Source organism: Rosa rugosa, chromosome 4 (assembly GCF_958449725.1).
Source record: "Rosa rugosa chromosome 4, drRosRugo1.1, whole genome shotgun sequence".
Lineage (NCBI taxonomy): Eukaryota > Viridiplantae > Streptophyta > Magnoliopsida > Rosales > Rosaceae > Rosa > Rosa rugosa.
The window spans coordinates 6540584-6554753 of record NC_084823.1 but is presented as its reverse complement, the minus strand read 5'-3'; the positions used below and the strand labels follow the sequence as shown (position 1 = coordinate 6554753).

The 14170-nt window shown below is 44.4% G+C and overlaps 1 protein-coding gene across 1 annotated transcript; it reads left to right on the top strand.

Annotated features, from left to right (window-relative positions):
- Positions 1-10891: 10891 nt before the first annotated feature.
- LOC133745804 ((-)-isopiperitenol/(-)-carveol dehydrogenase, mitochondrial-like) lies at positions 10892-12129 on the top strand. The gene has a single exon (XM_062173939.1). It carries the CDS (start codon positions 11041-11043, stop codon positions 11878-11880), a length of 840 nt encoding a protein of 279 aa, XP_062029923.1. The 5' UTR covers positions 10892-11040; the 3' UTR covers positions 11881-12129.
- Positions 12130-14170: the final 2041 nt, after the last annotated feature.

Genomic DNA, 14170 nt, shown 5'->3' with positions numbered 1-14170 from the left:
CGTCTGCCGGGTTCATTCGAATTTGGTTGTACCCACTGAACGCATCCATGAAACTGAGTAACCGGTATCCAGCAGTGGAGTCGATTAGTTGGTCAATTCGCGGGAGCGGGAAGCTATCCTTGGGGCATGCCCTGTTGAGGTTTGTGTAGTCCACACACATGCGCCATGATCCCTGAGATTTCTTTGGCACCATGACCACGTTGGCTAACCACCGGGGATAAGTGACTTCCCTGACAAAGTTGATGGCCATCAACTTCTTTACTTCGTCCTGGATAGCCCGGTACTTATCGTGTGTGAAAGCCCTCCTCTTTTGTCTTACCGGTGCTGAATAAGGGATAATACTAAGATTGTGCGTGGCTATCTCCATTGGTATACCGGGCATGTCCTCATATGACCAGGCGAATGCAGATGAGTTTGAGCGGAGGAACGAGATTAAATTTTCCCTGATAACCGGAGACAGTTTAGTACCTATCTTAACAGTCCTGTCCGGGAACTGCTCTGATAGCACCACCTCCTCAATGTCCTCTACGGCACCGGGCCGTTCTTCATCTGAATCGGTATCGTCCCTGGGATCCTCGTACCTGTCCGTCAGAGGGTTAGTAGCCACGGGCAACATCTCAGACTTTCCCTTACCGCGAGATACGGTCAATGAATAGCATTTCCTTGCTGCGGCCTGGTCACCTCGGATCGTAGCGATGCCGACCGGGGTTGGCACTTTCATCATCAGCATGTGACCTGCAATGAAGGTTTTCAGGCGCCAAAGTGCCGGCCGGCCTAGGATAGCATTATAGGATGAGACGCAGTCCACCACGATGAACTCTGTTTTGATGGTTGAACAATTTGGGCTTTCGCCTAAAGTGATCGATAGGTAATCTGATCCGAGTGGTTGGACGATATCCCCTGAAAAGCTAATGAGCGGCTCATTATCCTGCGATAGCTTGGCTCTGCCTCTGTTCAAAGCCTTGTACGCATCGCGAAATAATACGCTAACTGAGGCCCCGGTGTCCACCAGCACCCGGGACATTATATAATGGTCCATTTGGAGTGTGATTAAGAAGGGATCATCATGGGGCATTTTCAGATCGGCTTCCTCCTCCTGCAGGAATGTCACCGATGTCCATCCGGTACCATCGTCTTGCCGCGGGGCCTTGTGGAAGTTGAAAACTTCCGGATGACCGAAACTAGAATTTCGCCTCTTCCTCTGAGGATGTAATTCCTTCGGGCCTCCACCGTGGATCGTGAAAATTTGGCCGTACACGTCCACCGCCCCTATCTCCTTAGCAGGCAGGTACCGTTGGAGCTTGCCCCTCTGGATAAGGGACTCGATAGTATTTTTTAAAGCAACACATAGATTGGTATTGTGTCCGGCATCCTCATGATAAGTGCAGAACTTTCCGGTATCGTGCTGGGTAAGTTTACTCTTCGGGAACTTCCTTGGAGGTGGGCCCGGTATCTCATCCTTACTTTCGTTCCAAATAGTCTCGTATGAAGCGTTAAGGATTTTGAACACCTCATACCGGGGGGGTGGTGGTGTTCGCGGGGCCTGTTGTACCCCTGGCTCCCGCTGGTGGTGAGTGGTCCCATAGCTGTTAGCCCTGGATGAGGACTCTTTGCCTCTTTTGCTCGAGGTATGGGGTGACCTGTCATGACTATGGGCCCACTCCCTCTTTCGTGGCTCATCCCTGACAGTTGAGGCTGAGGTTGGCACCCTTAGCTCTGGTCTGGGTGTGTCCCCATAGGTTTCGAATTCGGCCTGGGCGTGTCTGATGGCAGTGGCCATCAGCTCGTCGTAGTTGGCTGGAGGATTATGGTTAATCCCATAGAGAAATTCTCCGCGCCTTAAGCCTCTCCTGAAAGCCAGCTCGGCCAGTTCCTTATTAAGGTCCCGGCACTTGGCGGTAGCCGCCTGCCACCGATTTACAAAAGACTTCAAGGTTTCATTCTCTCCCTGCTGGACCTTTAACAGGCCCTTTGGTGTGTGTATCCCATCGGTGCGTAAGATGAATCGAGCTACAAACTTGTCAGCCAACTCCTTGAAGTTCCCTACAGAACCGACCGGCAGTTCGTAGAACCAACTTAAAGCTTCCCCTGACAAGGTTTCCTGGAACATATTACAACACACCTCATCCGTATATCCCTTGGCACTTGTTTGCGAGCGGAAGGCCTGTAGATGCTGGTAGGGATCTCCAACCCCCGTGTAGTCAATCTTCAGTGGCTTCAACATATCTGCTCGAATGGCTCCTCTAACCTGTTGGGTGAAAGGACCCGGGCGATCCTCGTAGGTGGCCAGGGCCCTCCAGGTGTCCCTGTTTTCTGTGGCCTGCACCCTTGCCTGCAGAGCATGCAAAGAGTTGCTCATTTGCACAAGTAATGCCGTGTTTGCGTCGGTTACCGGGGGGATATTCGGTGCTGGCTGTGGTAACGGTGGTGGTGGTAGATGTCTCAAGCTTTCCGGGAATAATTCTACCGGTACTTGGATTACCCGCTGGGCGGCGTTCACGCCCGCCGCTGGTTGGGATGACCTAGCCAGGGCCTGGGTGAGCGCCTCGTTGTGCTGGTGCCTCCGGTCCAGTGCTCGAGCCAGCGCTGTGTTTTCATCTTCCAGATCCTGCATCTTCTGTTGCGTAAGGCGGTTTGTTTCCCTATCGGTACTCTGTTGTTCCCGATCGATCCTGGACTGTTCCCTGAAAGCTGCTATCTCCGCCCGCATGGATTCCAATTCCGATACCGGAGACACTTGGTCCGGGACATGCGGGTCCAAGGAACCGGGGCCATGAATCTCTTCAACACCTGGCGCTTCTGCTGATGAAGTACCCGGAGAGAATATCAGTGCCCGGGCGACACTTCTACCCTCTCCTGCCGTTCCTCCCGGCTCAGTCATGATCCTAGTCCCCTATCTGGCGCGCCAATGTTTCTGGTGGCTTTCTCCGGGTACCTCACACAGAATGCTATACCGTCTGGGGTACCGATGCGCCTCCTAAATCCTGTACCAAGAACACACGCTTAGAGGAGTAAACCGTGCCGGACGGTTTACACCTCTTCGATGCTTGAGTGAGAAGCTAATATTGATGTATAGTAAGTAAATAGTAGACAAAGGAGTTATTACCCGTAAAAGGTGGTTGTGCTAATGCCTATATACTCGAGCATGTGAAGGAAGTCTCCCCCATCTTCGATGTGGGACACCAGTTGTTCTTCTGATGCCATATCAGTCCTCCTGTTGTGTAAATAGTTGGGCTGTGTTGGCCTTGCCCAGGGCCCTGGGTGCCCGGGGTGGCATCCCAAATGGGCCTCGCCATGGTGGGTCGTGAACCCGGCCCATGGTATAGTACATGGGAGTACCGATGGGGCCCAGCCGATAGTGCCAAACTTAGTTGAGACTTCCCTAGTATGTACAGTTTCTTTGCTTTTTTATTGATTGCTTTACAATTCATTACTTTTTGTTAATCTAAAATCAACTCTCAAAATATTGAACTCCGACTCATTGTAAGTAATCACCACTAGACTCTTAGTTTTGATTAGACTTTAGTGAAAACCAAAACCGAGCATTGCTAAAGCTTTGTGCCTTAGATTATTATTTATTTGTTTAGTGACTTTAGTTCAGACTTGTCACGCCCCGAATTTTGAATAACAAATTCAAATCCGAAACATGAATTAATACAACTCACATAAATACAACCTGAATTTTTTTCTCAAAACAACCACACCTCACATCGCTCGATATTACATAAACCAAATCTCAAATTTGTTTATTACAGCACACTCTCACCACATTATATTGTAAGGCTCAAATGAGCATAACTCACCTCACAATTACAATTGCTGTAAAACTAAAACAAATTCTCTAACTCGCACGATCACCGTCCTGATTCTCCTGACCTGTAGGATTACCCGCTACACAATTTGAATAGTGTACCGGGATTGCAACAACACAAACCCGGTAAGCTTTTGACAGCCCGTATGAGTAAACAAGGAATTGCACGATTTTAAAGTAACAATTCAATTTCAGTATCTCTTAGCATAATAATTGAAGTGCACAACGTCACTTCAAGCATCAATCAACACACGTCTCATCATGACTACTCAAAAACAAACAACTGTTTACTCAATATATACTCACAGGCTTATGATTAAATATATTAATCATCCCATACCGTATATTATACTCACGTCTCAACATGACTACGCAAAAACAAACAACTGTTTACTCAATATATACTCACAGGCTTATGATTTATTTATATAAATCATCCCATGCAGTATATTATACTTACAGGCTTATGATTAATTATATTAATCACCCCATTCAGTATATCATACTTACAGGCTTATGATTAAATATATTAATCATCTCATACCGTATATTATACTCACGTCTCAACATGACTACGCAAAAACAAACAACTGTTTACTCAATATATACTCACAGGCTTATGATTTATTTATATAAATCATCCCATGCAGTATATTATACTTACAGGCTTATGATTAATTATATTAATCACCCCATTCAGTATATCATACTTACAGGCTTATGATTAATTATATTAATCACCCCATTCAGTATGTCATACCCAAGGGCATATGATAACTCGTTTATCCCCCAAGCGGTATGATGTACTCAAGGGCATACGATAACTCAAGGTTATCCCCCTAGCAGTATAGTGTACTCAAGGGCATACGATAACTCAAGGTTATCCCCCAAGCAGTACAAAGGCAGACAGACTAGAGCTCTAACTGAATCGTAGAGTGTCACCTTGGCCAAGGTTCACCCTTACGAAAATATTTGCCTCAAATCACTCGACTCCTCATTTAACTCATCTCAACGACTCAACTATAGCACTTTACTCAATTACTCTTTATCACACTCAACTCAACCTATAAGATAAATTATATCTTCTAGAGAGTAATGCTCGAATTGTAAATCAATCGCATCAATTCCACACTTCACCAAATACCACACATCCAATATATATTCCACGTAAATATATATATACGTAGTCACCCACACAAGAATGATCACTAATACCAACTATAGTTCACATGCATTTAAAAATCGATAAATTCATTTTTATACTTTAAATACATTTTACTTACCTATGGACCGTAGTCGATCAAGTCCATATAATTTAAAACAAATATTGATTTTCTTAAAACAGTTTTCACAAAATCACTATAGAATTCAATCACTGAATTTCGGTTCGTAAATGAACCATGTGCGATTTTACTCACCTCGATATTCCCGCTGCGTCTTCAATTCAACACAATACACACCAAAACCGCTCACCCAAGGGAGACCGTCAATCACCTAATCACACATGACCTTAACTTAGCCAATAACTCAAAAACATATTCAAACGACAATCCAACGGTCGGATCGAAATTAAATGATGATCCAACGGTCGGATCCTCACGGATCGCCCTTAGGATCACCCTCCAAAAATCATCACGAAGATCCAACGGTCGGATCTTCCTGAATCGTCCTTACTAACATCTTCACAAATTTATACGAAAATCCGACGGACGGATTCTCACGAATCGCCTCCCTAATCACTGTTTTGCATTTATACGAAGATCCAACGGTCGGATCTTCGCCCATGAACACACAAAGCCACTGGAACAGTCATAAGATCATCATATCAAAACTACAAGTCCATCTGACGGTCCTAACTTCACAGATCACAAATCTAACGATCGAAATCGATCGAAACTTAAAAATTCATAACTTAATCATACGATATCCAAAAATTGCGTATAATATATCGAAATGATCGTATTGAAATATAGAATCTAAAAATGCACAGAAACTATATTTTTGACCCCCGGAGGTGGCCGGAAAAGGGACGCCGGAGTTAGGGCAGAGCCGCCGCCGACCACCGCCAATGGTGTCGGGGCCGGGCTGCTCCTCTTCCTCTCATCATGCTTAACAACTTTCATAACTATCATGTAAGCTGAAAATGACCGGAAGTGGTTGAAATTACCTAAAACAGTCAAGGTGGCCGGAAAATTTCCAGAATCCGGCGAAATTTGCAGAATCCGGCAAGGCTTGATTTCGACGTCAAAACTTCAATTTCAGGCTTCGATCCCTTCTAGAGAGTTGTTAAGAACATCAAGGAGAACTCACTGGTTCAAGAATCAGTCAAAACGATGCACTACAGCTCGAGATATACCGATCGAAAGATTTTCGTTTCGGATTGAAAACTTACCGAGCTCCGACGAACGTGAAACCGGTCACTCTAGGTGCAATCCTCCTAGTATAATGATCAGCAGGTTGAGGGGAGTTCATGGAGCCAAGGATCGGAAGTTTTGGTGGCCGGAGCTAGGAGAAAACCGGCGTTGACCAAAATCGAGCTTAAATCGAAACCGGGCCGCCGCCGCCGCTAGGGGCCGTGCCGCCGTGCAAGGCTGCCACAGACAGGTGCGCAAGGACCATACGAAGCCAATGGAAGAAGTTTGGTGAGGATCGGTGGCCGGAGGAGGAAGAAATAGCCGGAAGAAAATCGAAGGCGATTTCCGGTCGGGGGAGGGGCTGCAGCTCCGAGCTTCCATTTTTGGAAATTCTGAAAATATTTTCGGAAATTTCCGAAAATGGAAGCTTTATACTAATTTGGAAACATTTTCAAAAAATCATAACTAATTCATACGAACTTCGATTTTTGCGTTCCGCATATGCACGCGATCGTGTCGACGAGCTCTACAACTTTCATGAAGGAAGTTTTCCCAAATTTTGAACGTATAAAAAGTCAACTTTCGCGAGCCCCTAAATAACGTTCGTTTTCGAAAATTAATCGTTCGAACTAATTCCACAACTTCTCCGAGCCTCGTACTCGCTCCCACTATCGTGAAATCATTTCTAAAAAATCCACGGAATTTAATTTGGATTTTTCGGGGTATTACAATCTACCCTCCTTAAAGAAATTTCGTCCCGAAATTTAAGTGCAAGTTAATTGCTCTCGATTACGGTTAACCTAACCATCGAATCTCCATCTTTCCCAAAACTGTAGTAATCTACAAAGCCACAGCCCTTTGTATAAAAATACATTCCTATAGCCACTAAATCCTTTCATCACGATGTAAATTCACAAAACAACTGCTCAACATCACTCCACATCAATTACACAAAATCATCACGTGGATCATCACATAGATCATCACTTAGATCTTCACAGAGATTATCTCATAGATCATCACCCTGTACTGGCATACAAGCACTAAAAGACTCCCACAAAGCGTTTCGCTACTCCATTAGCATCACGGTAAATCTCTATAATAAAACTTAAGCATGCACTATTCTACACAACAATAGAGATGCATCACTCAAAACAAATCATTCTCAAAAGCACTCCAACAAAACATGTCACCCAGTGATGATGACTTGGGCTTGCTCAATCCTTGGGCTAAGCATTAGGGCTGGCCAATTGGGCCGAAGAAACCGAACCATTCACATTTCGAACCGGCCCGAACCAATTTGGGTTTAACATTTGGGCCTACCATTCGGGCCGAACAATTGGGCTTACTATTTGGGCCTACCAATCGGGCCACCAACTTTCAGCTCGACTACGGTATGAAATTGTACATACAGTAGGTATACCGTATTTATGTATGCATACCGTATAGACCGTATATACATATGTATACCGTACAAACCGTATATACGTATGCATACCATACAAACCGTATATACGTATGCATACCGTACATACCGTATATGCGTCCGTATATCAAGCATATACTAGATCCAAAAATATTTGTAGGAGGTAAGGTTCGAACTCCCGACCTCGAACACGAAGGTTTTGCTCCCAACTACTGAAGCAAGAGCTGCCTTCATTAATATATGCTCACGTGTTATATTTATTATGTCATAAGCGACATAAATAAAATAACGGGGGAGGCAAGGTTCGAAACCTCAACCTGCTGCACGAAACCTTCGTCCCCAACCACTGGAGCACAAGCTGTGCTTAATATAATGTGTACAAATTTTATACTTATTATGTCATAAACGAACATAATAAAAATAAACGAGAGGCGAGGTTCGAACCTCAGACCTCTTGTACACGAACTTTACACTCAACCACTCGAGCACGGCTGCTCACGTTATTATCCATACCAATCCTTTTATTTAAACCAACTGTTTCAACTGTTTCAACAATTCGGCCCAAAACATCCAAGACTGTTGCAGAAACCCAGCCCAACGTATCCAAAACTGTTACAGAAATCCGGCCCAACTCATCCAAAACTGTTTCTGAAACTCGGCCCATCAGGCCTCCACCCACAGCTACAGTGATGCCTTGATCCGAGACAGGCCCAAATACGGCCCACTTGTGTCACGGCTTATCCCTTCCGTGATTTACGGCAGTCAAATCTGCTTTCGGCTACAGCTGTCTGCCACAGCGCCTCGAGATTCCCTCGGTCCCCTTACACGCTCTCCACGCGCCAACAACTTTTCCGGGTTTCAGGGCGACTTTAATCCAACGCGTAGAATGAATCACAGGAATCGTCCATCCAACGGTGGAGATCTGCTCACCTCGCTCTATAAATAGGTGCATTCTGAGGGCGCAACTGTTCACTCCAAAGGAACGAAAATCTCTCCTGAGTTCCAGCCCCTCTCTCCCAACTCTTCAGCTTTCCTCTTCTTTCAAAACTCAAAACATTTCTTCTTCGATTCAATCCTTCTCTTCTCATCTTCTCTCCCATCTAGTTGATTCAATCCCATCTTTCCTCTGAACTTTCAGATCTCCAACCCACCATCATCATCCTTAATCCCTTTAACAACAACTCCTTCAAACACTCGACAACTTTACTCTTCGATCTTCACATCCCCTCAACCCATCACCATGGAACCACGAACTCTGCAACTGATGGAGCTACAAACCCAGCAACAAATCGAGGATGGAGGAAACAACCAAGCAGCCGGGAGTAGTGCCAACACAGATTTCTGGCGAAGCCGTGCCAGGTGGGTTCCTACTCCAGATCAAATAAGGATCCTCAAGGATCTTTACTACGACAAGGGAGTTAAGTGCCCAACTACAGAGCACATTCACGAGATCTGTCTCCAGCTGAACCAGTATGGACATGTTGAGGGCAAGAACATTTATTTTTGGTTCTAGAATGTCAGGGCTCGAGAGAAGCAGATGAAGAGGTGCAATCAGGCTGCTCAAGTGCCCATGGGAACTAGTTCTCCTGGTACTGGTGGATCTATTGATCTCAATTTTGGGTCCACTGGTTCTACTGGTGCTGGTGGATCCATCGACATCAATTTTGGGCCAGCTGGTGGATCCATTGACATCAATTTTGGGTCCACTAGTTCTACTGGTGCTGGTGGATCCATTGATCTCAATTTTGGTTCCACTGCTTCTACTGGTAATGAAGGATTTATTTACTTAAATTTTGTTTCATAATCTTCCTCACCCTTCAATACTAATACCAGTACAACTCTTTTGGCACAACAGGAGGACAATCTTCCATGGAACAACGAGGAGGAGTTCGCCAGGAGTTTGAAACTCTTCCTCTGTTCCCCGTGCACGGCGAGGACGTCTATGGTAACCCGAAGACTACTTCCGAGGAAGGTAGCGCATATGATTACTATTTCGGTGGCTCAGGCGGTTACAATCGTGGATCTCCAGTTTCTCTTGAGCTCAGCCTCAACCCATCCGGAGCTACTGATTAGGCTTAGTATAGCGTAGTTCCAATTTCCTTTTTGTAATATTAAATCAATAAGATGGTGTGCATGTTTTCTTTTCTTTTTGTTTAACCAACAACAACACCAAGGATCGAACCTTGGTCACCCAATACTATTTCCAAAACCATAAACAACTCTACTGCACACATCTTTCATAATGATGCAATAAAAACAATCACTCAAAAAGAATCCAACAATCAATTAAGTCGCATCGAGGTCTAGCTAGTATCCTCTGAGTCAAACCAAACACAAACAATTTCATCGATAGGATTAGGGATTTATAAAGCTAAACACATCCTGAGTTAGCTAGGAAAAACCCACGTCTTTAGAGTTACTCTTACAACTCTTATAGAATCTCGATAATTCCATCTATCAATTGCTTCAACAAAAACTCACCACAATTCAATCCCTAACATTTAGCGATTCAGAAATCGAATCAAACTCCATATCACATAGTAATTCACTTGAACCACTATGGATACCTAACAAAGTCACTAAAATCAATATCCGAAATTGCGTTTAACTATATCACCTAAAATCAATCACCAAAGGCACACAAAATTCAATTTCATTCACTTGAACAAAACTATATTCACAAGTCACGGTCAGGTCATCAACCCATGGTGTTCAAATGAATAAACTTCAAATCCAGTTTTCCTTGTGAATCGTAACGTATCGTTCCAAAATGATGCAAGCAACATCAACCACGTATATAAGACACATCTCGCGAACTCAATTCAAATTCCAAATCACCAAAACTACTACTAATTCCAATTCTACCAACAATCCTGATTCTGAAGGAATTATAGTACTCAACGACAACCCAACAATGGTCTCTCATCTCTAACCATCGAGCACAAAATAAAACTCTTGACAACGATACGTACGCTTGTGTAAATTTATATCAAGTCAGAAACTCCCAGTATTCACCACCAACCTTATGGCAGACCTCTGCAGCTAAAACTGTGCCTTGTGGTCACCTATGAATCTATGACTACATGCCTATAGAAAATCATAAGTAATGTACAACTTGTGGCCGGTCACCTATGAAATTTTAACTTTACCAGACACTACATGCCTACATTACATACCTAACTTTGAAATTTAAATCATTGCTGAAACACTTCAACAACTACTGCTGTTATTTTGAAAGATAATATAATAGAAAGAAAAAGTGAATTTAAAACGTTGAGTTATTGTCCAAGGAAAAAATGAACATGGTCCTCCCATCAATCATTTGATAACTAAAACAAAGTCCAATTTCTCTAAATTGCAACTTTGCTGTGTAATTTTCATGATTCTGCGCTTTATATAACAGTCTTCTGCTAATACATGAAGCTCTAATACTACTATAGCTCAACACTATGACTGAGGCCATACCAGTACCGCTGCAAAAGCTCCATGGCAAAGTGGCCATCGTCACCGGCGCAGCAAGCGGCATCGGAGCAGTCACGGCTCGCCATATCGCAAATCATGGCGCTCTTGCTGTCGTGATTGCCGACGTGCAAGAGGCCAAGGGCCGAGAAGTGGCCGCATCGATCGGCTCCAACCGCTGCACCTACGTCCACTGCGACGTTGCCAACGAGGACCAGGTTAAATACCTAGTTGACTCTACTATGAAACTGTATGGCCGCCTCGACGTGATGTACAGCAACGCGGGAATATACTCCTCGTCGGTGCAAACTGTGCTGGAGCTGGATCTGTCCTCATTCGATAAGGTGATGGCAGTGAACGCGCGCGGGATGGCTGCGTGTGTGAAGCACGCGGCTCGCGCGATGGTGGAGAAAGGAGTCAAAGGCAGCATAGTGTGCACAGCGAGCTTCGTGGCGGAATGCGGGACAGAGGGCGTGACGGACTACACGATGTCGAAGCACGCAGTGCTGGGGCTGATGAGGTCGGCGAGTGTGCAGCTGGTGAAGCATGGGGTGCGCGTGAACTGCGTGTCGCCGGGTCTGGTGGCGACGCCGATGTTCATCGCCGGTTATAAGCTTGGGGCGGAGGAGCTGAGCAAGATAATGGCGGCGGTTTATACAGGAAGCCAATATGGGCCGGTGAAGGAGAAAGACCTGGCGGATGCAGTGGTGTTCTTGGCCTCTGAGGACTCGGCGTTGATCACCGGCCAGAATTTGATTGTTGATGGTGGATTTGGAGCCCAGGCCGTATCAGTACTAGGACAAAACGGAGATTCTATAGTTATGAAGTAGTACTGAATAACATATATATTCTAAGCTATACTAGTCTCAACTGAATAATGATACTACTTGTCTACTTGTCGGGAAAACCCCTGTAATATTACATGGAAGTTGTACAATAATTAACTAGTGTTTTATCTCTCTGTAATAAGAATACATGAGAGTTTTATCTCTCCGTAGGTGTATTCAATCTTGATTATTTTGGTTATGAACTTATGATGGGGAGTTTTCTCCACCAATTTATATATATATTTAAAGATATATGGCAGAGTAATTTTCATATAGTAAGATTTATAATTAAGGAGTGCTAAGCTAAGAACGCTCAAAAGACAAAGACTAGTGGTTCGTTCCGACCCTTTGGATCGATTCCGACGCTGGTTTAGTTCTAGAACAAGAATTGATGCGCGGGTGTTTACTGCACTTGTCATGGAAGGAGAGGAATTGGATCAGCTCGGCTGAAAGTCCAGAGAGCATGGTTTGCAGGTCGATGAGCACTGAAGAACTTAGTAAGCTCAAATTGATTTTTCAAGGTAAATTGAAATCCTTAGAACAAATATGTAATTCTCCGTTGAGAGTTGGGTTAATTGGGAATTAATTGAATGGAAATCAAACTGGGATCAAGCATGATTGTTAAGTGTCTGAGTGGTGAACTAGTATATGCCTATATGGGTTTGTACACCAAACTTTAAGCAAATAGCTGTCTTTGGTAATTGTCGTAAAGTTCTGTTGTTGAACTTGTTTCTGCTATTGATTGTATGGAATTTAATCTAAGTCGAGTAGAGGTGTTAAACCTGGTAAGAGTTAAGGGAAACTAAGAAAGGGATTATAAGTGTGGGTTCTCTACTTAATTTAGTGTTATGCCGTTCCCTGGAACTGCATTGGCTTTGGTTTAATTGATATCAATTGGTATATTAAGAGAACAATGGGTTGATGGGACATGATTATAAATCAGGAACTTGGCGTACTGTCAAGTGTTTTCCAAGATTTAACCTTTTGATACATATATGGACCAAACCAATTGTAAAGATATTTGATTTGGATGCCTTTCTGGGTTGGTTTCTAATCATGAATTTGATTGAATTTGAATATGAATATGGGTGTCCATATACATGTCTGTGATACATTGGAATTTCGAAAGCTTAGGAAAAATGTCCGTTCGAATTTCTTGGTAAAGTTAAATTGGTATACATATTTTTTTCTCTCTGTCTCATCCTCCCGCTAGGGTTTCTTCACAAAAATTTCTTCCTCCGTCCGACGGCGTTTGTTTTCAAAAGCCTTTGTGGCTGATTGGCTTGGGGTGATGTCCTCAGTCCTAACTCGGATCAAGATGATGGCAAGGAAGTTGGAGGAGTTGGGGTCGCAGTGGTGGTTTGATGGGGTCGACTGGGTTGAGATCTTCGCGAAGGCTGAATCGATGTGGCGTGCAGTGGTGGGCTACGGATGGATCGATCGGCGCCGTCCCCAGCCTCTTCTCTGGCTATGCGGTCGTGTGACTGTGGAAGGGAGACGAGGTCTGTGGATGCTCGAGATCACTGTGCAACAGGTGTTAGTATCCCAGATAGGAAGAGTTCGGATCTGGTATTTTTTTGGTCTGAGACAGAATGGCGCTGGTTGGGTTGGTTGGTTCGGCGATGGTCCGAGCTCTCGTATGAGAGATGGGCTGGGTAGTCTATTTCGACCTTGGATAGTGGTGCGATGTTGAAGGCACGTCAGGGAAGGCCTTACCGGGGGGAAGAACAGTGCGACGGTGGTGGTAGGTGTGCAGAGGCAACTGTGGGTCTGGGTTATGGACCGCAGCCTTCTCCTTGCAGTCTTGATTTTTGTTTGGGCTTGGACCAAACTTTTGGGCTCTTGTTTGTTGGTTTTTTTCTTTTCAGTGTTGCTTTTATTTTCTAGTAGTTGTTGGCTTTATGCCATTAATAAGTCACTATCAATTTTTGGTAGGACGAGGTAGGCTTTGTCTCGATCTGTGCACCTTGAGTGCCATGTCTGGTTTAGGAAGGAGGCGAGTTCCTTGCATTGTCAAATGGTCGCAACCTCCTAGTGGCAGGATGAAATTCAGTGTTACCGAATTTATTTTTCGGTGGCAACATAGTGGGAAAGTTGATATTATTGTATTATGGCTCCGCGTGAGCGTTATCTTTCCGGTATGTCGCCAAAATTGTAAAGCAAATGGAGTAGCCAATGATGCACTCTTTGCTAAGTGGTGCGTGTTAGAATACACAGGATTAGTAGGGAATCCTGATATTATTTCGGGATTTTCTCTCAAAGCTTATTGTCATACGGGGTTTAGGCACCATGT

Excerpts from the sequence above, each read along its gene's own strand:
- LOC133745804 (XM_062173939.1), top strand. The coding sequence starts at position 11,041 with ATGACTGAGGCCATACCAGTACCGCTGCAAAAGCTCCATGGCAAAGTG.